Consider the following 24,740-nt stretch of genomic DNA (forward strand, 5'->3'; position numbering starts at 1 on the left):
ACGTTTTATCCATCTTCATGCACTGGAATTCTGATCCTCAAATGCCACTCACTACTTTTATGAATTCTTCTATGCTCTGTTTTCTAAATCTGACCTTTCCTCCTCTGAGCCTGCATTAGTAAATGTTGCTGTGTAACAAATTTTCACACCACTTAGTGACTTAAGAAAACAGGGAATATTATCTTGCAGTCTCAGTGGGTCATGAATTTGGGAGGGCTTAGCTGGAGAGCTCTTTCTCCAGGTAACTCATGAAGAGGTCATCCAGGGCTGTGGTCATCTCTGGGCTTGCCGGGGATGGAGGAGCTACCTTAAAGAGGATCCACCTAAGTGGCTGTCACGTCGGTGCTGGCTGTGGGCTGGAGACCTAGCTCCTCACCACGTGGACTTCCCCAGGTGGCTGCTTGAGTGTTCTCACAAGGTGACTGCTTATGGTCCTGGGGACAAACAGTGGATGAGAGAGCACAGACAGGCACTGGAGTCTCTTCTGATGTCGTCCCAAAGTCACAGGTAGTCATCTCTGCATTTTTCCTGTTATACAGAGATCAACCTACTCAACATGGAGAGGTCATGGGTGAACATCTTGGAGGCTGCTTCACAGCCTGCTCACATTTTCTGCATCTCTAGCAGAACTTAAAATGCCATACCCTGCGTTACAACTATTTGTGTCCTCCTGCCCACTCCGCCAGCTTTAGATTTCCTTGAAAACTTGGAATTGCTCCTTATCTTTACATATCTCGACATTTCTAGCACCTTGCTTTCGACGTAGGTAACATCAGGGGAAGCCAGAGCCACAGCCACTCTCTCAGTGAGCACGAAAGCAGACTTGCTCACAGGGAGGAACTGGATGCACTGAGACGGAAACAGACGGGGGGTCACAAATGAGGAAGACCGTGGATGAGACTCTGCACATTAGGAGATAAATATGAAGACATTAGTGTCATTGTGCAGAGACTAGAGAGCTAATTTTATCAGAGTTCACATGTCTGGAGTACTGTACAACAGTATGACTCTGTATAATATACAAGGATGGCTTGCCATATTTTTTTAATAAAAACTCCTTCAGTTACATTTAATATTCTGTGAACAAAGGGTCTTTGGATTATTCCTTTAACAAAAAACAGAGAAAGCATTGCTTACAAATAACCTTCCAGTGGCGTTAAGTAAGGCACCTACGATTCTTTTCACATGTGATGGAGAACTTTGTTCAACCTTCGGTTAACTGCTCTGCAACCTGGCTCATTCAGGTAAAACCATTCCTAGGTTGATCAATTAACATCGACACATAATTTGAGCAAAGGGCACAGAGGCGTGCTGGGAGGAAAGACAGGCCCCAAGAGCAAGTCCTGGCAGGTCCCCCTCAGAAGTGCCGCTCCCTCCGTCCCCTCACTCCCTTCCTGGAGCCGCGGCCACATGGTAGTGCAGCTCCTGAGCGACCTGGCTCTGAGCTGCTAAGATGGCCTCCACGAACTTCTCTCTACTTCCAGCCTCTCTCCCTCCAAACTTTTCTCAGAATTAGACGAAACTAACATGTTACTCCCTTTCCATGTTTAAAAACAAAATACCACGAACTGGGTAGCTTACACACAACACAAATTCACTTCTCCAGTTCTTGAAGCTGGGAAGTTCAAGATTCAGAAACCGGCAGATCGTGGGTCCAGAGAACCTGCTTCCTGCTCCTAGGTGGCACCTCCCCCTATGCTCACAAGGACAGGGGCTGAGGAGCCATCCGGGGTCTCACTGCTCCAGGCGTTCTCCCACTTATGAGGTCCCCAGCCTCCTGACTAACACCCCCCCAAGCCCCACCCCCAGTACTGCGACTTTAGGGTTACAGATTTCAGCACATGAATTTAGAGGGACACAGCATTCAGGCAAGAGCTAAAACCTTCAGCAGGCCCCGCAGACTGGATTTGCCTCAGGTACCCCCACCCCTTCCTGACCAGAGTCTGCTGTGTCCTCAGCCCTCCTCATCTCTTCTCCCACTCTAGTCCCTTGACTCAGCTCACCTGATTGGCATTCTGCTCAGAGGATTCTCCATGTCCATGTCCCCTGCTGCCTAGAAACCACAGTTCTGACCCAGTACCAATCTCATGCCTTCCCATCAGCTCGGGATCCCTAATGGGGCCATTCTGACATGACAATCCTGTCTCCTGACATCTCTGCTGCCACGGTCTGTGATGACCTATCCCTCCTTGTGCCTGTTCCATGTGCATCTCGTGTGCCTAGACTGTGCCCTGTGCTTGTGTGTTATCCAGAGCTTAGGCCACGCGTACTTCGCAGTCTCTAGGACACCTACATCTAAGTGCCTACATTAGCCAAAGAAAATGTTCAATAGCAACTGAGTGAACAGCCTCATTCAAGCAGAGAAACTGAAATATAGCCAGGGACTACACATTAGTGTTCCATTCACCCTCCCACCAGGGCGCCCAGTGACTTTGGCAACTCACTGTCCTGCACTCAGCTCTGTTTTGTGAGGCGTGATCTCCATCATGTAATTCCTTCTCATTGAATGTTGGTAGCTGAAGTAGGAACATATGGAACACTTTACAAACAGGCGAGGCTAGTATCTGGAGCACATGAAGCATGAACTTCGGAGTGATACTGAGGAAAGGTGAAGGGAGAACCACTGGCCTCAGAGAAAGTTCACTGGAGGTTGTCAGTCTTGAACTGCTCCTGGATTCAGCGTTTGGGATTGAGTGGAGAGTCTAGTATTATGCCTTGGACATGGATGGTGGAGAGCGCCTGGCTAAGTAGAAGAACTAGAAGTCCTGGACTCTGAGGACCATCCTGACTAGAGATGCCAGAAGGCAGGGTGGACGGGGGAGGGACAGTTTTTTGGAGGATTGTTATGGGCGTACCTTAAGAACAGGCTGATCACCACTGAGAAGTGCAAATTTGAGAGTCTCTATTGAGCTGGCCAGCTGATTGTCTCACATAATGCCCCCAAAAATAGCTATTGGGAGAACAGCCCTGACCACAGGTTTGTAGGGGTTCTTATACCAAAAATCACATCAATCATAAGTGTCTGTTGCTATGATTTAAAATTATAAACTAACATCATGGGATCATCAACAGAGGGGGAAGTGGTTCAAAAAGACCCTTACCTAGGTACAAACTAAAGAATGTTTATAACATCCACACAATCACCGTTCACATGGTACATTGTTTAGGAGCAATAGGAATCAAAAGAGAGCAATTTTTCTTTACATAGGAATTGTCATTCTGTATTGTTAAACATGTCACACTAAGTAACCGATGATGGGGACAGAGGCAGGGTGTTCCCATGGGAGAAGCTAAGCAATTGTTGATGGGTACAGAGTAGGGGTGTTCCCATGGGAGAAGCTTATTTCCTACGTAATGTGGAGTCTCAGAGCAAAAGGGAGTCTGTTTAGTCATTTCCCTTAGAGTCTGGCCTATGACATTCTCATGGAGCCAGATCTGTCAGCCCATCACAGGATGGATCATGACATGTGAAGTTCCTAGCAAGTCATCTAGCCTAAAGAGGTGCTCGTAAATCCCAGCCACTCCCCTTCCTCCTTAACCTAGCACGTAAGCGTCATGTAGATCCTCACACATTGAAATGGCTGTCACTCATTTTCCCACCTGATTAATCCAATAACCTTTGTGCAAGTGTCATGTTTATCCGTCACCTAACTTTTTAAAACTAAGAGATTAAAACTACTAAGAGATTTAATAAGAGATTAACAGTGTTATATCAAAAAATCTGATAAGCCCTGTGAAATGCAGACGTTTATTACCTATATCATTGCCTAAGTATCTATAATCAATGGATATACTTGTCTATAGCTTTACTTACATGTGTATATCACAACATACACATTTGCCTATCTCTCTCTGCCTGTGTATCTGTGAGTGTAGACAAGTTGGCCATGAGCAGAAAGTGGCAGAATTCCTGGGTGACTGTCTATCGCCTTTGACCTCCTACCTGTAAATTCCTTTCATTTCCAAAGAAGGCATGTGAAGGTGCTCATGTGACTTCTGCCGTCACTGCCCCTCCAGGCTCCCCCGGTGTGCCGCACCCTGAGTCTCGGTAGTGACTTCCTTCGGGGGTGTTAAATGACTGTCCTCACTGGCAGCGCTGACTGCATCTCTGTGTCCTGGGCCCTGGCAGTCTGAGGCCCGTTCGGCGGTAAGGGTCATTGAGGTGAACGCTGCACAAGTCCATCCCACAGGGCTCTCGAGTCCTGGCCTCGGCACAGCTCCAGCCTTAACTGCTGCCCTTGTCCACTTCACACACGTTTCTGAGATTCCTCAGTGGGCCTCCAGATGCCTCCTGGGTGGCTTTTCCTCTCCCTGCTGCTCAGGATCCACTGCCTGCTCACATGGAGAGTTTCCCTTCCTGCCCCTGTCTCCGTTCAGGGAGGGTAAAGTGGCCTGAGCAGCTATAGCTTAATTTTGAGCAGGACTCCTGTGTCCCTTGGAAGACCTGCTTCCCTGTGGGGGCCGCACCTCTGGGCCACAGCCTTCGCTGCCTGGAGCTTCATTCTCTGAGGTGGAAGGGGACTGAGGGGCTGATACATCCACTATTTTAGAAGGAGGTGTTTCTATGCCCCACACTGGGCATCCGAAACATCCCCTAGTGTGGGGGCCCCTGGAGCTCTGTGGAGTTTATCCCCCACAATAGCCTCCAGTGTGGTTACCATTCCTCCGTCATCCAGTCCATGTAGCATGGCGTTGCTCATGAAGCAGATCAGTGGGTGTGTGGCGGATTAAGTGGATGATCTAGTTCACTTGGACCTCCTTGTAACTGAAGGGAAAAGCGGAATGTCCGCTGCTTCATCCCACACAAGGTAGAACTCTTCCCAGACTCCCTTCCCAACAGGGAAGAAGAGTCCAAGTGCCAGACCAGGACCATGTACCACAGACCTCAGTGTCTGTGTCTCCTTGTCACCACGGCAGTGGCTTGACCGCTTGGATTTTATCACTTTCTTTTCTTTCCTCTGCAGGGTCATCTCTGGCTTTCTTTCTAGGCTTTATATATAGCACCATTTCTGCCAATGTTCTAATATTTTCTCCAGAATTTACCTGTGCTGATAGCAGAACCGGGGCCTCTAAGGCTCAGTCAGCCACGTGAAGTGGAGAACATTTTCCAGGCAGCTTGATTATGACAGGGGAAGGAGACTTCAGAGCTACGTAGGGTCACAGGATGAGTACGCATGTCAGTGCATCCGCACACGGTGACATAGGCTAAAAAGGAAAGCATTACATCTCACCGTCTTCAAAGGAGAGCAGCAGGAGGCAGAAGCTCGGCCTTCGGGGCGGTCAGTGCCTAATGACCTAGGGCCCTGGGGATGGGAACACAGGCCTGAAAGGACTTTGGTAGGTTCAGCAAGGGCACACGTATAAACACGTATGGCCTCTCACTCAGGCACAGTGACCAGAGACTTGCGGATCCACGGTATCAACCTCCAACAGGCATGACTCCACTTGGTTTTGTGTTTGACATTGCTTTGAAATAAGTGAGATAACAGAATTTTGAAAATATTTTAATTGTTAAGAAATCCTCTTCTATGATATTAATATTTAATTTTGTTTTTCTAGAAAGTGCTTTTGTAGAGAGCTCTGATAGCTACTTAGCACTGAATATGCAGTGAATGTGTTGATTTTGTATTTTTTTGTCATTACATAGGGAATAGGCTTATCTAAATTGAATCCAGCAATTTTCTCACTGTTACAAATGCCTCAGAACTGATCTCAAATTAATATATTCAATTCGTCTCCTTTTTTGACGTAAACACAGGTGGTTGATTTGCAAGCAAAGCTACATGGCTTTCAGGAGATCTATTTCCCTATGACGTGTTTTAAAGGGATCCAAAACGTTAGGATTTGTATGTATTGATTTCTTAGTAATCTTCCAACCATAATTTGAAGTTGAATATTTGGATAGGATGCAGAATAGACAAAATCTTAAAGTAGAAAAATTCCTGTTTCCTGATCTCTTAATTCTAACTTCTGCTTTTCTGTTTGCCAGTGACTGCTGTCTATTCTTACTCAGGTGCAATTGAAATTTCCCTCTGGCTTTGGGGAAGTTCAGATTTTATACTTCACTGAAATTCAATTCAAGGGGCATTTATTTAAAACCTACTAATGCCTAGTACTATGAGAATATTCATGTAACAGACACAGTATCTACTTTCAAGGGGCTCACAATCGGTGAAATGATAAACACGTCGATACTCTGAGGTCATGGTAGGTCAGGAGAAGCAGATGTGGTGGATGGGGCGGTTTAGTAAGTTAAGTGGAAATTATGCATCAGGAGAGACTTCTCGAAAGAGATTAGGGTCAAGCTCAGGTCTGAACAACTGGTTGGTAGACGTACTGATAGAGAAAGGTACTGTTGAGAGACCGATGTCCTGTGTCCACAGAGCACCTCTAGGGACTCCAGTGTAGCGCTGGAGGCCCAGAAGCCCAGGTCCCGGCACAGAGCATGCTCTAAGCCACCAGTGGGATTGCAGGCACGTGTGGCCTTTCTGCCACTGGAGGCACCCCTTGAAATACCTTCCCTTATCCACGCAGGAGCCCGGTCCTGGTTTTCCAGTGCACCCACCGCCACGTGATCTGCTTAGACTGCTTCCACCTGTACTGCGTGACCAGGCTTAACGACCGGCAGTTCGTCCACGACCCTCAGCTTGGCTACTCCCTGCCTTGTGTGGGTAAGTCTGGATCTTCCTTTGTTCCATTTCTAATGCTAATTAAGAAGAATGACTCTGAATACAAAACTATCTCAGACACGCCTCATGCTGAGCCCTAGGTTGAAAATTGAAATTTGGTCATTGCTGGACCAAATGGATGGATGGTGAAGGCTGGAAGACTCCAGGGTACTGTGTTGGATGAGGAAATACACCACTTGCAAATAGGCACTGGAAAGAAATTGGAAAATATCATTCAGCAAGGTTCACGGTTTGTCTGTGGGTGGGATTGACACCTGCCAGTCCGGGAGTTCTTACACTGGATCTGGAACGGTGTTCTCCTAGTGCTTAAGTTTCTTTCAGTGCCCCAGCACGAAAGGGTCCAACATGCACACGGTGTATGTGAAAGGACCCGTGCGAAAGAAACGAGAGCAGAATGAGTCCAAGCTGGGCGTTTTCATCGTCTAGTCTCACAACACACCCTTTACGCACTGCGTGGTTTTCACAGCTATCCTTCCTCATTGTGGTGACGTTGCTGTGACAGGCAATGAGCCACTTTGAAGCCCACAGTGCAGAGGCATCAGCTGCATCGGTGTCAGGAGCTACCACGGTCCTAGTTTTAAAACTCCTTCACCATCTCAGAACACCCCATGCCCACAGAGCTATCACCCGAGGGCCCCTTGCCCTGGCCCCTGGCCACCACTACCGGGCTTTCTGTCTCCACGGACTTGCCCATTGTGGATATTTTCTAAAGAAGCAACCACACAGTCTGCGACCTTTGGCCCGCCACATTCCACCTGGCGTAGGTTCCTGCGGTTCTGTCACCTTGAGGGGTGTGTCGATCTTCACCCCTTTTCACAGCGGAGTGATATGCCATTCATCTGTTGAGGGGCACTTGCCTTGTGCCCTTCTGACTGTTACCAGTAATGCTGCCACGAATATTTGTGTGTGAGGTTCTGCGTAGGCGCACGTGTGCACTTCCTACAAAGGACTGCCTAGAGGCAGAAATCTGAGCTTTGCCTTTTCTAGAATATCCGACCCTCCACAGCCGCCACACCCTGTTTATTGACACCTGTGGTCACTGGGCTCCCGCTGCTCCTTATCCTTGGTGTCACTTGTCGTTGTCTTGTTGTGTGTTCCTACCCATCCTAGTGAGTGTGGAGCAGTGTCCCGTGGATTTGGTTTTTCATTTAAGGACAATGATGCTGTGTATCTTCTCATGAACTTGTTTGCACCTATACATCGGCTTCCCAGGAGTGTCTATTCAAGTCATTTGCTCATTTTCAAATAGGGTCCTTTGCCTGTCGGTGGTTGAGCTGTGAGAGTCTTCGCATGTTCTGCCTATAAGACCCTTATCAGACTCACGGTTTGCAAGTGTTTCTCCCATTCTGTAGGCTTTCACTTTTCTGATAATGTTCTTTGGTGAAAAAAAAAATTAAATTTTGAAAGTCCAATTTATTTGTTTTATTTTGTTGCTTTGGTATCAAGAATAATGGTCCATTGGCATATCTGAAGTGATGAATATTTATTCCTGTTTTTTCTAACAGTTGCCTCTTATATCAGGTCATGCATCCATTTTGAGTTAATTTCCAATAGGTACTGCTACCTCACTGCTTATATGTCTTAATGAATAGAATGTGATTAATCATGCCTCCTGGTTTTGGAAATTGTAGTTTGAAACTATGTGATACCTTGAGTCAATAGGCAAGCTTAAAGTTCAATTTGTTTCAATACTTAATTTTCATGTCAATCATAGCATGCATATATCTATATCTATATTTATAAATATTCCTCAAAATGACATAGATCCAAATGGAAGATGCCGACGGCAATGTGGACTTTATGAGTCATAATGCTCATTTTCCAGTGATCTCTACCAACAATACAGTGTTTTATATTAAGAGTCACAAACGTATGAGGAAAGCTCATTCTGTGCTTTTATATTTTTAACAGCAGCATTCAAAAGTCAATGAGCATCATGTGTAGGTCGGAAAACTCTAATTTTTAATATTTTTAGGAAGGCAATTGTGACCTGGTCAATCCTGTTCTTTACTAAACCACATATTGGAAGCATTTCCAAACAGCATTCTCAAGACTCCCAAGATTCTCAAGACACTTTTGATAATCAGTTCATGTCTGTTTTAGTCAGTGTGACTAAAACACCTGACCAGCACCACTGTAGAGGAGGAGAAGTTTATCTGAGGGCTCACAGTTTCAGAGGTCTTAGTCCACAGGAGGCCGGCTCCATTCCTGGGGCTTGGGGTGAGGCAGGACATCATGGTGCAAGACTCCATTTGCCAGATACAAATATACCCCAAAGTCACGCCCCCCCCAATTCCCGCCTCCTTCAGCCACGCCCACCACATCAGTTACCACTCAGTAAATCCCTATTGGGATTAATTCACTGGTGGGGTTAAGGTTCTCACAACCCGTCGTTTCTCCTCTGAATCTCTTGCACTGTCTCACACATGAGGTTCTGGGGGACACCTCACATCCAAACCATAACAATGCTTCACTCATTCGTAAAATGTTGGCCTTTTGTTATAGAAAATTTCAAAAACAGAAGAGTAAGGAAAAGAACGCGTGGTGAGCTCCTTGTGCGTTGGCCGGGCAGTGGAGTCCAGGAAGGTGGTGCGGGTTTCTCAGGGGCTCTGGTTCCCTCGGTGGGCAAAGAACTCACAGTCACGGTCTCCGTGTCACCTGGGACATTCACTTTGCTAGGCCGCTTGCAGGTTTGGTCCTAGTTCAAAAACCCAGGAGACATGCATACATTTTTTAATTGCGAACTACAACGTTAGTTATGTGGACTTTTTCACCTCAATTTCAGGTTTATGGAATTTTAGTTGAAAACCACCAAAATCACACACGTTGCTTTGGTTAAAAAATCCTGTTACTGAGCGAGATCACCGGAGTTATTCCTGCATCCTCCCTACCCCACTTCTTCACTCTCTAGTGTAGATCATCCTCTGGAGATCCCGCTCAGCAGATGGCTCCACCGTCACACACAGCACCGCTGCGGTCCGTGTAGGGGCTCGCTGGTGCCCAGCGCTCCTCTTCCTTTCTTCATTACAAACGTCGCTATGGCTAATGGACTTGTGCGCCTTACGTTTCCATACTGTTGCCAGAGTATCATCACGATGGATTCTCTAGAACAGGGGACACGGTTTCAATGGGAAAATGTACGTTTATTTTACTGTCTCCAGTTTGGTTCTGGGGATGGACCCCCGGGCCCCACGCTTGCTAGGTGAGTTCTCTACCACTGAGCCACCCAGCCCTATTTTACTCTTTGTAAATTCCCTCCCAAGAGCTGGTGTGTCACTCCTACCTGCAATGCCTGGGAGCCCCAGGCCCTCGCTTCCTCTCCAGTGCAGGAGGTGGGACACTTTGGCATCTTTCTGGGTCACATATTTGAGAAATGGGATTCGTGTTGCTTTTTACTTCTTGTTTTGAGCCGGGTCGAGCACCTTGTCATGTGTTTGATCCTTGCACTCCTTTTTCTCAATCGCTTTGAAAGCATCACCTTTTCTCTGAGGAACAGGCCAGTGCATATATCCTTCAGAACGCCTCCCGGGTGGCTTGCCACCAATGGTCCTGCCGGCCACCGCACAGGTTAAGGAAGTTGGGTCACGTGTGTCTTTGTAAAGAACATGTGTGGGTTTGCTTTAATTTTGTTAGTTTTTTGCCAAGAAATAACTTACAGCCACTGTAAGAAAACTGGGCCTGGTCAGGCGCTGCCTCATTACAATGTGTTTGGGAGATTTTGTTGTATTTTAGTTGCGTTTTAAATACCTTTTCAGAAACTATTTTTCACTAACTGCGTCCTTGGGGTCTCGCAGGCTCACTGGGTGGATTTCCTTACCGGCGTGGTCAGCAGCAGGGCAGGAGCGGGCCTCATCGTGCCCTGTCACGTTTCTCCTGCGCGCCTCTCATGAGCACCGCCCCTCATGCTGGTCATTTAGACCCAGCTCTCCTAGACGCTTGCTTTTATTTTTGAAAGTGGCTCCTGCTAGTGAGACCCTGAGTATTTGTCTATTTTGCTGTTAAAAAATAAGGGAGTGAATCAGGTAGGGGGCCAGGTCCAAAGCCAGACGCCACTGAGCAGCAGTGGGGGGCCAGGCTCCTGCCCAATGCACCCCGCCCGTGCCTGCTTCCTGTGTCTCCACGTGTGCACTTGTGAGAAGATGCGGTTTGGTTTACCATGCCATTGTTCTTCATGGATCATTTCAGCCTTTTTAAAACTTGACTGTAGCTCCTTTATAAATGTTTCCCCATATCATGTTTAAAGAGACCCTCAAGTGGTATAGACTGTTTTCTTTAATTTTGCAGGAGCAAGCTGGACTGTCGCTAGGGTTGGATCAGCAACGCTTCCTTTCTTCCTGCTTGGTCTCTGTTGGGCATGAAGTGTGTTGCCTTGCCCTCTGCTCAGCCCCCTCTCAGGGCGACTGCCGTCTACTCAGGTCCTCTTGGAGGACAGCACATCGCCTGGTCACTCTTGCTCTTTCCCCTCTGCTTGGGCTCACATTGTTGGTTCTATCCTCAATGATTTGAGGGATTATTCGCAAGTCACTTATGTGTTTTAACAGAGTTAGCCTGGTTTCTCTGTGATGGTTTATCCATCATTCTTGTAGCCAAGCATAGGTCTTCTACTGAAGGGTAACTAACAGGAGGGCCCGGGCCTCAGACTGTGATGTAGGGCTCCATGCTTTGCTTAGGACATGCTACAGGGGATCATGTGAGAAGGGAATGAGAAGCGTCCAGTATCTATCGGCCTCTGCATTCATTAGTCTTCATGAGGGTTAATTGTTTTCCTATTTTAAATAACAGCTTTGTAAGTCCTGCTACAGCTCCAGAAACCAGTGAGTGAATCATTCGGCTCCTCTCCTGAGGTGCACACAAAGCCTGGAGAAACCTTGGTCTGAATCCCAATAGCTTCATAAGGAGGGCAAAACACCCATCCCTGATGTGTCTTGGGCTTGTTTTAGGTAACATAGGGATAATACGGCAGTCCCTGTTTTTATCAGTTGTTGTATGAATGCATTAAAATAATGTCTTATAAAGTTCCCTTAAGTTAAATGCTGAAGAGAGTAAGCATACCATGAGCATTGGCTTTTATTTTGGTTGTTATTTAAATATGCATTCCCATCTACAGTGTATCCAATAGGTATGTGCATGTCTGCGTCTATGTGAGCATTCACAGAGGAACATGTATTTGAAAATGTCTAACTGCAGGCTAGTGTGTCCTGTAACTCAATCCATAAGTCCAATAATTATCAAATAGTATTCATGTTTTCATCTGTTTGGTCATCTCTTTTCTTTGTTTAATTTGACTTTACTTTGATTTACTGAATGTAGAACAAGACACACAAAATAATAGTAAAAGTGAATTCGAAAACCAAAGCTTATCAAATTATAAACCAATGCAACAGACAATGAGGCATATTATTTGCATGGCACGGTGTTGTGTCATGATGAGAATAATAGAAGGTTATATCTGTGTCTACAAATCTTGTAAATCAAATGCATTAATACCTTGTATGGAAAGCAAAAGTGAGAGTTAATTCCACAAAGGAACTTGGAGTGCATTGAAAGAGCAGCTTCCTGGAGCCTGGGCCGCAGAGAGCTTCCAGGCCTAGGCCAGGTCCGCTGTCCGATGTAGCCAGGTGGGCATGCGGCTGCTTGGGACACTCTTGGTGCTGATGGACATTTCCTCAAAGGCTCCTCACTGACCTCAGCAATCTAACCGTGTAAGATGACTGCATTTCATGAGCTAGATTCCAGTGTTGTCTTTGGTTTCTGGAAGCTTAGAAGTGGACCTACTGATGAACAGTGAACCTGTTCAGAGATAATCACCATCCAGGTTGAAAATGCCTAGCCAACTTGCTTTGGGCTTCCATGATGGCTACTAGCCTTTTCTGGAATCTTCCAAAAAATTAAAGCAAGATCTACTTATGTAATTAGGGGCCTTATCCCTCAAGCCAGAGATTCCTTTCAAAGACAAAGTTCCTATACAACCCCAGAGGTGAGTTTCTCTGGTGCTGGAATCACAGTCTAAATTCATTCCTTGATTTTTCTGACCTTAGAGTTTGAATGAAGCTGGAAATGGGGCAGATCAGTGGTGAAGAGTCTTTCAAGTTCTCTTGGTGGTCATGCTCCTGCTTTGGCATTGGCTGAGGAACTTTCTGGAGTTGGAATAAGTCATCATCTCGGTTGGCAGCAGAGGCTGCACTGAAAGCTAAGGCAAGAGGCAGCTGTCCTGTGCAGATGCTGTTCTGGAATGTTCCTCCTTCCTGTGGGAGAGGGAGCTGTTTACCCTCCTCTCCCCTCTCCCCTGTCCCCATCCACCCAGAACAGCCCTCTCCCCAGCTAGCGCTCCTTAGTCACTGTCTCCGCCACCTGGACTCATGTAATAGTACCTGGACACTGACTTCATAAGGAAATAATTTTTAAAAACCTGAGACCGGAATCTGAGATTACTACTCAATATCAAAAAATGCAGGCTGTAAATGATTCTCTAAATTACACTGCTCCACAATAGCCAGAGTATGTGCATGTATATGCATATATATGTATGTATGCATGTATGTTTATTAAAATGATCTGTATCCCAAATGGCCTGTTAATCATGTCTGCATACACTCATTTCTATATAAATGTTGAATACTTATTGCTACCAAAACTTATGTAATAAGATGTGTTTTGTTTGCTTGTTTTGCTATAATCTAGTCTTTCAAGGCTCTTTTAATATTCATAAGCTGAACACCTTCAAAGCTCAAGTTTAGACATTTATATTCTTCACAGTGTGACTGTCAACAGTGAACTGATCTTTTTTATTGACAAAATTGTCATGGTAACTATAACTGGTTTAAAATTCCTTCCAAGTGTAAACCCTGCTCTCCTAGTGTGACCTCCTCATTAGACCGGAAACTTTTGATACTTTTTAAAGATGGGATGCTGAATTTTACTTCCCCAAGAGTCACCATAAGCAATGATCACAGCCGTCCTGAGTGCTTCCTGTACCTAAGATGCCGTTCTTGGTGCTTACAGGCCTACGTCCATCCTGTCTCCACAAAGCCTTATTGGTTGGAGTGGCCATTGTTATTCTTCCCATCTTCCAAAGGAGAAATCAAGCCACATAGACATTAATTAAGTTGCACATCACAGTTCAGCTAGTCAGTTACAAAGCCAGAGTACAAAGCCAGACAGCTGGGACTCTAGAACTTGCATTGTTTATGGTTCTGTGAATGGAAGAGGTTGCAATCACAAAGCATGATATCTCAGGAAGTTCCCTGGAAAAGAAGGTCAAAAGAAGACCATCTCTGATGTTTATTTCTGTTCCTTCCTTAAACCATCTGCAAACCTGAAAAGGAGGTCTAGTTGTCCATGATTTATAGAGAAAGGAGTAAGGCTTGGGCGTGGTTCACAAAGTAAGAAACAGAGCTGAGATTTCAACCTGAAGCAGCTGATGCCAAAGCCCCATGTTCCCACCACTTGGCAACCCCGTTTCCTGCTAGGTGCTGATTCTCAAATCCAAATGCATGTTCCAGTCACATGAAGCTTTGACGATCTCATGCCCAGGCTGGGCTTTGGGAAAATCGCCGATAACCTGTCATGAGGGGCATCAATGTTTGCTAAAGTCCCGGGCTTAAGTCTGAGAACCACGGCAAGGGTGAGCATTCTGAAAGCAACAGTTATTTTCAAGGTGAGAACTTAGCACCAGTAAGTACAAAATTACTCCCTCTGCCCAGGTCTCTCTTGTCTATGAGTGATTTTACCCAGCACAGGTCTTTCAGCAAATGCTCACCGAGTTGAAAATAAGATTGTCAAACAGGCCAAACAGCCTGTTTCCAGAACCTCTGATAAACCCTTATATAAATGTATGTGCTTTGGGGAAACTTCTTCATTGTTCTGAAATATTTGCTGTCTCTTTTCTGCACCTGCTATTATTAGACTGGGAGTTATTTTGAAATGCCAAACAACCCTCTCTGCCTGCTCTTGAAACCCATTGTCACTCGTAACTTAGCGGAATTTCACCAACTGAGGTTGATTTGGTTTGGAACGTTGCTCTAGAATCGTACCACAATGATGGGATGATGCATGGAGTGTCACTCTAGTTTGTTCTGAGTCCCGATAACACGGATTTCCTGTGACTTCAGGGTTACAGGGGTGATTCCACCCTCCTTTGGATGTGTCTTTGTTGTTGCCACCAGTGCTGTCCAGGTGCTGCATCTGCTCTGGAGTAGTTTGTTGTTGTTGTTCATTTTCTGTGGTTTTTTTTTTTTTTTTTTTTTCCTCCTAGGTTACTTTTTATATGATTACAGTTTTCATCTAATTTAAAATGCATTTCCTTTCCATCAAGTGTCTCCACTCACCAACCGCAGTCCTTCGGGGGGTCATTGTCTTCACATAGCAATATTGCAGCATGAGAAAGGTAGTTATAGACTTTGGGAGGTACAAAAATATCCCTGATGCTGGAAAACTCAAAAATTCTGAGTTCCAGATAACCAGTCAGGGAGCTAAGCATAAAAAACAAGATAATTTATTTTTGTTTTTAAACATAGTTGTCCAGATACATACAAAAAAAAATCAAATCAATATAATTCCTAAAACCATATCAGAAAAGTAGAGAAATATGTTAAAAGATGACTCACCAAAGAAGATATGCAAATGGTCAATAGTTATATTAAAGTTCAATTTTATTAGTTGATAACATTGCTAATTTAAAGCATATTTCTGGGTGTAGTGGCACATGCCTGCAATCCCAGTGACTCTGGAAGTTGAGGCAGGAGGATTGCAAGTTCAAAGCCACCCTCATTCATTTAGTGAGGCCCTAAGCAACTCGGTGAGACCCTGTCTCAAAATAAATATGGAAAGGGCTGGGGATGTAGCTCAGTGGTGAAGTGCCCCTGGGTTCAATCCCTGGTAGCAAATTAAATAAATCAAGCATAAAATATGAAGTGACTGATGCACATTCTGTAAGAATATAAGTTCACATACTTTCAAGATGCAACTTGGCAATCCATATCTTAAGCTTTAAAATAGTAACAAACTTCCTAGAAGCCTATCCACATCACGTTCACTTTGCATCTGTCTGTGTCCCTCTGAAATCACGTCTTTCGAGATGCCACATCTTGTGTGATTGTCATAGTTTACACAAGAAGACGGCCCAGGACCGAACGCGGGATTTAACCCCTGAAGTGCGTGCAGCCCAAGGACAGTGCTCTTTCTGCCTCAAAATGAATTGAAAGTAAATCAAGCTTCCTCATTTTCTGAGGTTAATGCTGGACTCTTCTGTTTTATGTTGGGGGTTATTTAGCAATTCTGGTGACTTTCCTTTGATCTTGATGTGTCAGGCGATATACAGACAGACAGGGTAGCCGTCTAACTTCTCTCACCGGCGCAACCCTGAAGTTGCAGTGGCTTAACCCAGCCCGGCTTCATTTCTGCCTGTGTCGTGGCCCAGTGTGGGTTGGCTGTGGGGCCCCGCTCCACCCATCAATCAGGGACCCACACTGTGACCGCCACCTCTAGTGGTCCTGTTCCTGGGGCCAGGCAGATCAGATCAAGCCACGCTCTGCGTTGGAGATGGGTCAGAGACGAGGCCACGGATGGCGCCCATCACTCCTTCCCACAGTCCTGAGAGCAGAGGGTGGTGCCGTGGCCACCTTGCCATGCAGGGTGGAGAGTGCTGGGAGCTGGGGTCCGGCGGGTGCCCCGAGGGCAAGGGCAGGCCTGCAAGCACAGTCCCTGACCTGGTGGAGGGGCGAGAAGCGCAGGAGTCACTGGAAGGCTCTTCAGCTTCTGCTTCCTGCACAGGAACCACCCTCGATCCATCACTTCACTATAGGAGTGACTGGTACACGGACAAGGACCAGCAAAAGAGCTGTAAGACACAATCACTGGTGTCCCAGAACCCATTGCAGCTAGATCGACAAGGCCCGCCTGTTCAGTCAGCCGTCGGCCTTGGGATCGCGGCCTTTATAGACCCCCTACCTCAGAGAGGCCGGGATTCTGTGCTGGTTTGAGGCCTGTGCACCTTTAGCGATTGGAAAGGAAGTGAGGCCACGCCCACGGAAGCAGGCGCGCACCTGCTCTCTCGGCCTTGAGGAGGGGCCCCTGTCTAGGGAACCCCACCTGATGCTTCCTTAGCTTGAATTTCTGCTTTCCAAACTGACTTTTTACTTCTTTTATTAAGTCACTAAGAACAAAAGTCTTTAAAAGGATGATTCTACTTTTGTTTTATAAGGGCCAAAGTAAACCATGTTCAAGTACAACAATTTCATTGCTCATCCAGGAGAGCTGGAAGGGGGTCTGCTGCAGGAGCTTCAGGAGTGGCCAGGCACGGCTCCCGCAGGCTCCCCTGTTTTTTAAAGTATATATCCAGACTCCTCCCCCTGCCTCGTGGCAGGCAGCACAGACTTTGCATCTGTGCATTCTGAAGCAGGATAGAGAGAGCTCTCCTGAGGCAGGAGGGATTATAACAGTAAATGACTACTAATTGACCTTTAAGTACATCATTTTAAGTAGTTGGATGTAGTCGTAAACATATGGTGAGCCACAGCATGCATACACAACAGTGGTGCACATGCATTGGGTAGTTAAAGGCTTGTGCAGTAATAGAGAGCCTGGGCCAGGGCCACCCAAGCTCACCTGCAGCCCACAGCCTCGTGGGACTCCCTGTCACAGCCTTCTCCTTCCTGCCTTGGTGCACCTACCTTCTGACCTCTCTTCATGGCATCGCCACCCGTGAGCACATCCCTAAATAAAACCAGGATTCGCCAGCTTTTACCTTTCAAACCGTTGCGTCAACGAGTTCACCGGGTCTCCCTCCCAGAAGCTGGTGAAGAGCAGTAGTACCGCTGGGCAGGACCCTCCGAATACAGTGCACATTGTTCCAGCATTTGGGTTTTTGTTCTCGCTTTGTTACATGTATCTCGTTCATTATGCTGCATAATGGCTCTGTGTATGTTTATCTTCCTCATCTCAGCTGTTTTCAGGCATGAAAGTAACTTATCGTCAATTTTCTTAGATTTCAAGGGTACAGTCAGAGGTATAGAGCAACCCATAATAGTGATCATGAATAGTTGCTCAGGCAACAAGTTCATTTTTTTGTAGTGGGGCAAGAATTAGAATTGGGTATATGAAGTTTAAGAGCACAGTTCAAGGGGGGCACAGTGACCCATGCGTGTCATCCCTGCAATTTGGGAGGCTGAGGCAGGAGGATTGCAGTTTGAAAGCCAGCCTCAGTACCAAAAGGAAAAAAAAAAAAAAGATGCAGTTCACTTCCTGTATTAAATACCCTTTATCTGTCAGTGTTGCACGCGACACTGGGTCTTGTGGGAGTCCCCCCTCAGCTTGTGCCATGGTTAGAGTCAGAGCATTTTGATCACAGAGAATCACCTAAACAGACTGCCTTAGCGTAGCCAAAAAGGCGCTTGGCGGTGTGCAGTGTCAGACACGCTCTCCAGACCTCAGTGTCTAGAAGTGGGAGGCATGCGTGTCTTCACAGGTGACGGGCTCTTGGAGGCAGTCGTGAACTTAGTATGAGAGGCAGCGGGTCGGTTTGTAGTCCCAGGCCAGGAGAGTTTCGCTTTGGTGCAGGGCTAGACGTAGATCCGTGCCTCCCGTCTGGATGCCTGTCTGTTGGTTCTGGGGGTGGGCTGCGTTCTCATCACGGACACCATCTGAGTGTGTCCGAAGCCTGCCGGTTGGTTCAGGCTCTGTGTCCCTTTGGCCATGCACGCACGCTCTCTCAGTGACTGCGATAAGGCTCTATTCCTCCTCAGTGTGTGACATCTTGCGTTAATGAGACTGCATGCACAGCAATCGGTATGAGCTGGTGACCTCCAACTGTCTTTGAAATAATTAATAATGTGCTTAGAGGGGTTGATTTACATATTCATGAGAGTGGAGGCCATTTGGTTCCCAAGCAGGACAGTGAAAAAGTTTGACGGTCTGAATGCAGACCAACATAGCAGGAGGAGAAGGAGGGGTTTACTTTCTAAAGTCAACCTGGAAATAAACGCGTAACACCTGAACCAATCGCGCCATGTATTTCCAGTAATATCTGAATGCCTTCCAGGTTATCTTCTATGTTCTATTATTGATTCTCTACTCAGGAGTTTGGGAAAAATTATGTCTTATATTTTCTGGTTTTTGAAACTTTACCAGAAACTACCTATGTTGAGATTATATATTTATAGAGGGAGACACTGTCGGGAGGGGAGTGAGACAGGAAGGAGGAAGGAGGGCAGTACTCAGGGACTGGCGCTTCGTGGTCCCAAGTTGTCCCTAGCCTCTCTCTCCCTTCTCCCCTCCTGGGGCCACTAAGAGCTCTTTCTTAAGGCTTACGTGCAAGGATAATTCTGTAACTGGTCACTGCATTCATTTGGTTGGACTTTCAGAGAAAATACCACAGACAAGGTGGCTTAAACCACAGGAAATTACCTTTCACAGGGGTGCAGGCCGCAGGCCCAAGGTCAAGGTGCCAGCAGGCTTGGCTCCTCTAAAGCCACTCTCAGGGTTGCAGAGGGCTGCCTTCCTGGTGTGTCTGCCAGGGTCAGCCCTCTGTGTCCTTCCTACAAGAACACTGGTCAGATGGGACAGGGACCACCCTGATAGTCTCATTTCCCCTTATCACCCCGTAACGGCCCTGGGTCTCAATATAGCCACACTTTGAGGTCCTGAGACCAGAATGTCTACAGATGGATTTTGGGAAGAGCAGGGGTCAGCCCTTAACATCCACCTTCTAGATTCTGAAATGTTTTCAAACACGAAGTGCCCCAAGTTCAGAGCGGGCCAATTTTACCAGAACCCTGTATTCTGCTCCCCATGGTCTGAGTGCCTCGTACTCAGTGTGGACTACTTCCTACACACCTGTGATGGGCCTGAGACATACAGGGGCCTTTCTGCCAAGTTTCCAATGCCTGGACTCACTGGCGAACATTTCAGGAAGGACCCTCTTACTAACTGTCCATCCTTTCCAGAAGTAAAAATTCAGTGGTCTTGCTTGAGGAGGCGGGAGCTAGGAGGGGGTTTGCACTCACATCGTGCTTCCTGGTTCTCCTAGGATGGATTGTCAGGATCTGGAGCCTCTAAAAAAACTTTTAGTGGGATATTTTTTATAGACCAAATTGCTGTAGCCGGTAGAGCTCAGACGCGTGAGCACAACGGCAGCCTGGTCTTCTACAGGGAGGGCGTTTCAGGCGAGTGGGTGGATATCTTCCAACAAGTGGTTCTGTCCCTTGTCAGCACCTGCATGGTCAAGCCCAATCCCTACACGGAGCATCCAGCTGGAAGCGGGGAAGACACTGCAAGCACCTCTGGATTCCTTAAAACAGGCCACAGTCACCTGGCCACACCTGCCTGAAAGGGAACTAGGCAGTGTGGGCTAGATACAGGCCGGGAACATAGAGAAGAGAAGAGTGAGGTCAACACTCAGATTCTTCTCTCTGGGGTCTTTGTAGCTCAGCTCGCACATGGTGAACTTGGTTACACGTTACAAATCAGGTCTGTGGGCCAAATGAGGACTTCTTAGTCAGAGGCACTGATTCAGTTATAAGCCTGCTCTGCTGGATGGACTGATTTCCTCATTTTGAAATGAAAGTAATTCTGAACTCAAAGATATTTTAATCAGATTGTATGTAAAATGACTGGCATAGTTTCTGGCACCTAATAAGGTATGACAGCTTCTCAGATACCTGCAATTTCATACACCAGTTTCAGAATGAATTCTAGAAACTTATGATTCATGTGGGAAGCCAGAACCTGCAATGTGTGTTTGATTGATGTTTTGTTGTTAAAAGTGAAAATCTAATTTTCTTCTTGACATTGTCTACATCAATATATTGATAAATTATGAAAATAATTAATTCCTTTGAATAAGGCATTAACATTATAGGAAGTATACAATGTTACATAAATGTTAGGTTCTAAAAACAAATACTTTGAAAGTTATTGATGGGAATTCTTATTAGGATTCTTAAATTATGTATACATACCTGACCAGAGTCATCAAACTGCCTATGATGGAAAGGGAGACGTGGGAATATCGATAGTTGCCCTGCGGGGACTCTAAGGCTTGTGACTTTTCTTCTCTTGCTGGTAGCATCGGTAGGTTACTTCAGCTGCATTGTGAGTAGAATTTCTAAGTGTTTTCTTGAACGTTTTTTACTCTAAATGGTCTCTCAGTGAGTGATGGGTGAGATTCCTTCATCTGCTTCTGAACCATAATCAAGTCTAGTACTGAACAAATATATATCCAAAATTTGAATCACAGTATTCTAAGGGAATTGAAGAGGTACGCCAAAACAAGGGCCCTTCAGATTATCCAGCATAGCCCAAGAAGAACACTTTACAATTCCTATCTCAACTTTTATATCATACTTTAAATTTTTTGTTTGTATGCATGCATTTAAATGTACATAAAATAGAAGCAGTATTCATATTAAATCAATATTGCTACATACTCAATTTTTCTTTTTCGGCTGATAGATGGTTCCCAGCCAAAATTTAAGACCATTGATTTAGACTTCAAACCTTTTACTTTTTGGACTGCTACCCACAGAAACAGGTTTTATATCAAGATATGTAAACATATTAAATATACACTTAACATGAACTGAAAAAAATTCACAAATAATAACCTTCAAAGGGTCGCATTGCTTCCCCAGATCGCACTTAGTACTTAGTCATTTAAAGTAATAGGAATCCCTATTCATCTAACTTTTACACATAACTCATGTCTTATTCTGTAGGGGAAGAAAAACTTGACTAGAAGGGAACAAGATTGAAAAACGAAGTGACCCCTTCATTCTTCCAAGACAATCATTTTAATAAAACATAGTTTGTATACATCCTAACAGAAAACCCATTTTGGATGTACTCTCAGTTTTTGGAAGGCCTACCAAAGACACAGATACAGGGACACCCTAGGATGAACTCTTGGACAGACTCCCACCCGGTCACTCCAGGTCACTCCTGGGCATGTGGTGCCGCTTCGCCTGATGAACTTCCAGAAGACCCCTGCCTCCCTTCCCTCCCACCCCCAGCCAGGGTCATTTTGTTCCCACCTTTAGAACAGAACAGGAGCCTTTAAAGAGACTTAGTTAAAAACTTCTTAGTGGCCCAAGTCAGCAGGGAAGTGCCATTGCCCAAGCAGAACCCCTGCATATGCTGTGTCTTCATCAGAAGTACAGTGGCCGCAGTTGCAGACTCGTCTCTGAGTGACAGATTTTCTGCCATGCTGGTCCTTCTAAGGGAAGTGGGAACGTGTCACCTGAACTGTTCTTCAAGACCTGCAGCAAGGTGCACACAGTAGTTATCTGTTCCTTGACCCAGATGACCACTGTAGAAATAGTCCCTAATGCCGAGTCACGGGACTGGCCCTGACTCGGCCCCTAACTAAGCGCCTTGATAATTTGGCCAGACTACTTACTAGCTACCCAGTACTGGGAAGGCCTTTTGCACTTAAGCCTGATGATATTTCAGCATGCTTCAGATCGATGATCGCATTTTGCAGGTGAGGAAACTCAGGGTCTCAGAAGCTAAATCCAAACGTGAGCCCATGTGACTCTCAAGCCAATTCCCCTTCTCCACCTTTTTTTTTTTTTAAAGCTTTTGCTTCTTGAATTTTTTTATTAAAATCTTTTTTATTTTTACAGGCTGCATTTTGATTCATTGTACACAAACGGGGTACAACTTTTCATTTCTATGGTTGCACACGATGTAGACTCACACCATTCACGTAATCATACATATGCACAGGGTAATGTTGTCTGTCTCATTCCACTGTCTTTGTGTCCTCCACCCCTTCCACCCTATTTTCCTCTACACCATCCAAAGTTCCTTCATCCTTCTCTTCCCCCTGCACCCCCCTCGTTATATATTGTCATGCTCTTATCAGAGAAAACATTCAACCTTTGGTTTTTTTGGGTTTGGCCTATTTCACTTAGCATGATATTTTCCAACTTCATCCATTTACCAGCAAATGCCATCATTTTATTCTCCTTTATGGCTGAGTAATATCTCCACCTTTTAATAAGGAAACTCTTTCATGCTCAGGGTCTCTTCCACCTCAAAGATACTGTGATCCTTGTCTGGTGGCCCCTAAACCAAGAGCTACCATTTACTGCTTCGTGAAATCGATCAGAGTCGGGGTGAAGGAACACAGTGAAATCGGTACGTGGAGAAAGCCCCAGCTAATAAGCCTGTAAGGTGCACTGGTATCCCAGTGCCTCCAGATGCCTTCGCGCTGATGTTTATCAGACTGGATCCCGAGGAACCGCGGGGAAGTGCTGTGTCAGGTATTATTTTATGCTGAAGAGAGTATGTGGTCTGACAGTGCAAGAGTCATACCTGTTACAGAAACTAAGGGTCTCATTTCAATATGTCACCAGGGTCACATGGGCCCAAAGAAGGGGAGATCCGTAGTCCCCAAGTCATAGCAGAAACTGTTTAAAGCAGTTTAATTTTCTTAATATTGTAACTTTATGATGAATAAATAAAAGGACTATGCATTTTACATTGTGAGTTAAAAGGGCATAATTGCAAAATGCCAAAGACCAAATTTTTTTTTTTTTTTGGGTGCTAGGGATCGAACCCAGGGCCTTATGCTTGCCAGACAAGCACTCTACCAACTGAGCTGTATCCCCAGCCCCCAAAGGCCACATTTTAATTGCTCTCTGTGATTACCATGGGAGAAACTTGTGCTTGTTACTGTGAAAATGCTGTGTTGTAGAGAATAACAGACCCTAAAATAGTAGGACCTGAGCAAAAGAATTTTGGGCACATCACCCTCTAAAATGGCTCAATGCAAATTTTCTCTGGACTCCTTACTTCTTATTTGGATTTGAACGTGCTCATTTTGGAGAGACTATTTACCTTCTGTCATTCACTTGAGTGAGACCAGTGATCCTAGAGAGGTTTTATCCTTCATATATAACTAAGCATGTAGTAAAAGTCATTGGGCTTAGAGGGAGTAAGATCTCTGCTGGATGAAATAACACCACCAGCATCAGAATTTATTTACCTAATACACCTCTTTAGAAGGTACTGTTTCTGGAATTGGCTATTGTTCTGGGCTGTGTACGGTTTCTGCGGCCGTCTTCGTATCAACAGAAGGAGTAACTACCTGTAAAGTGTGCTTAACTGTAGGTCCGTGCTAAGTGTACCACACTGGGTATCAATCAGCAGCAGCCTAATTCAAACTTTATTTTCCAAAGCAAACCTCTAGGCTGCAATTTTGCTGTTCTTCCTTCTGATATAAAAATAAAAATAAATCAAGGTAGGAAAATAGTCATAAAGCTGATAATGAGATTTGCAAGCAGCTAAGACATGATCTAAATCATCTGAAAACTTAGAAGTCCTGTCGTTTACTTTCTGTTCTGCCTGTAACCTGGGAAGCCCCAGTGCAGGGAAGAAAAGACCCCTTTGCCTTGAATAAGAAGGTGGGTACAGGCACCCGACTGTCCCAGCCTACACCTGAGAAGTGGGCTGTGTTCCTGTTGAAGAAGCATAGAACATCGTGAAGCTTTTGGAGAATGGTAACAGTTAACAGAGATGTCCTGTTTACCAGCGAGACTGAAATGAGACCTGAGTAAATAATAAGCATTTCAGAAAATTACCCAATTACATATTTAACCACTCCAAGGCATTCTGGTCTCTGAGGAAAAATAGCACACATTTTACAAAATTGCTTGTAATTGTGAATCGTGCGTTCGCCAAGGAACCCGGTGTGGTCGTGGGAGGCACATTTGTCAGAGCTTAGCAATGGAGTCTTTTTTTAAAGGATTTTTGAACATAAGAGAAAACATTTTCAGTGCTTTCCTGATGCCAATAAAATATGTATTTAAGAATACTTGACATACTCTTTAAGAAAAGAGTTCAGAGCTATTTTGACGCCTGAGAGATTTAATACCAAGTACCTTGAATTGAGGGCATTAAGCCATTGTTTTAAGAACACATTTTCCTTCTGAGAGTGTAACTGCATTGGAGGGGATGGATTTCTAAGTTGCAGACCTACTGATTCATATTACAGAAAGCGCCGGAATATGTTTGCTATTTTTATTTCACTTAGAAATGCATAATTTCTAAATT

The 24,740-nt window shown here is 45.4% G+C and overlaps 1 protein-coding gene across 3 annotated transcripts in view; it reads left to right on the forward strand.

The window, feature by feature from the left end:
- The window catches only part of PRKN (parkin RBR E3 ubiquitin protein ligase), a 1,234,090-nt gene that overhangs the window by 824,076 nt on the left and 385,274 nt on the right, over window positions 1-24,740 (forward strand). For all 3 annotated transcript variants that reach the window (XM_079148625.1, XM_079148626.1, XM_079148627.1), the window contains exon 7: window positions 6,535-6,671. In XM_079148625.1, the coding sequence (XP_079004751.1) occupies window positions 6,535-6,671 (137 nt within the window). The remainder of the gene's footprint in view (window positions 1-6,534; window positions 6,672-24,740) is intronic.

Source organism: Sciurus vulgaris (genome assembly GCF_902686455.1).
Source record: "Sciurus vulgaris genome assembly, chromosome: 7".
Lineage (NCBI taxonomy): Eukaryota > Metazoa > Chordata > Mammalia > Rodentia > Sciuridae > Sciurus > Sciurus vulgaris.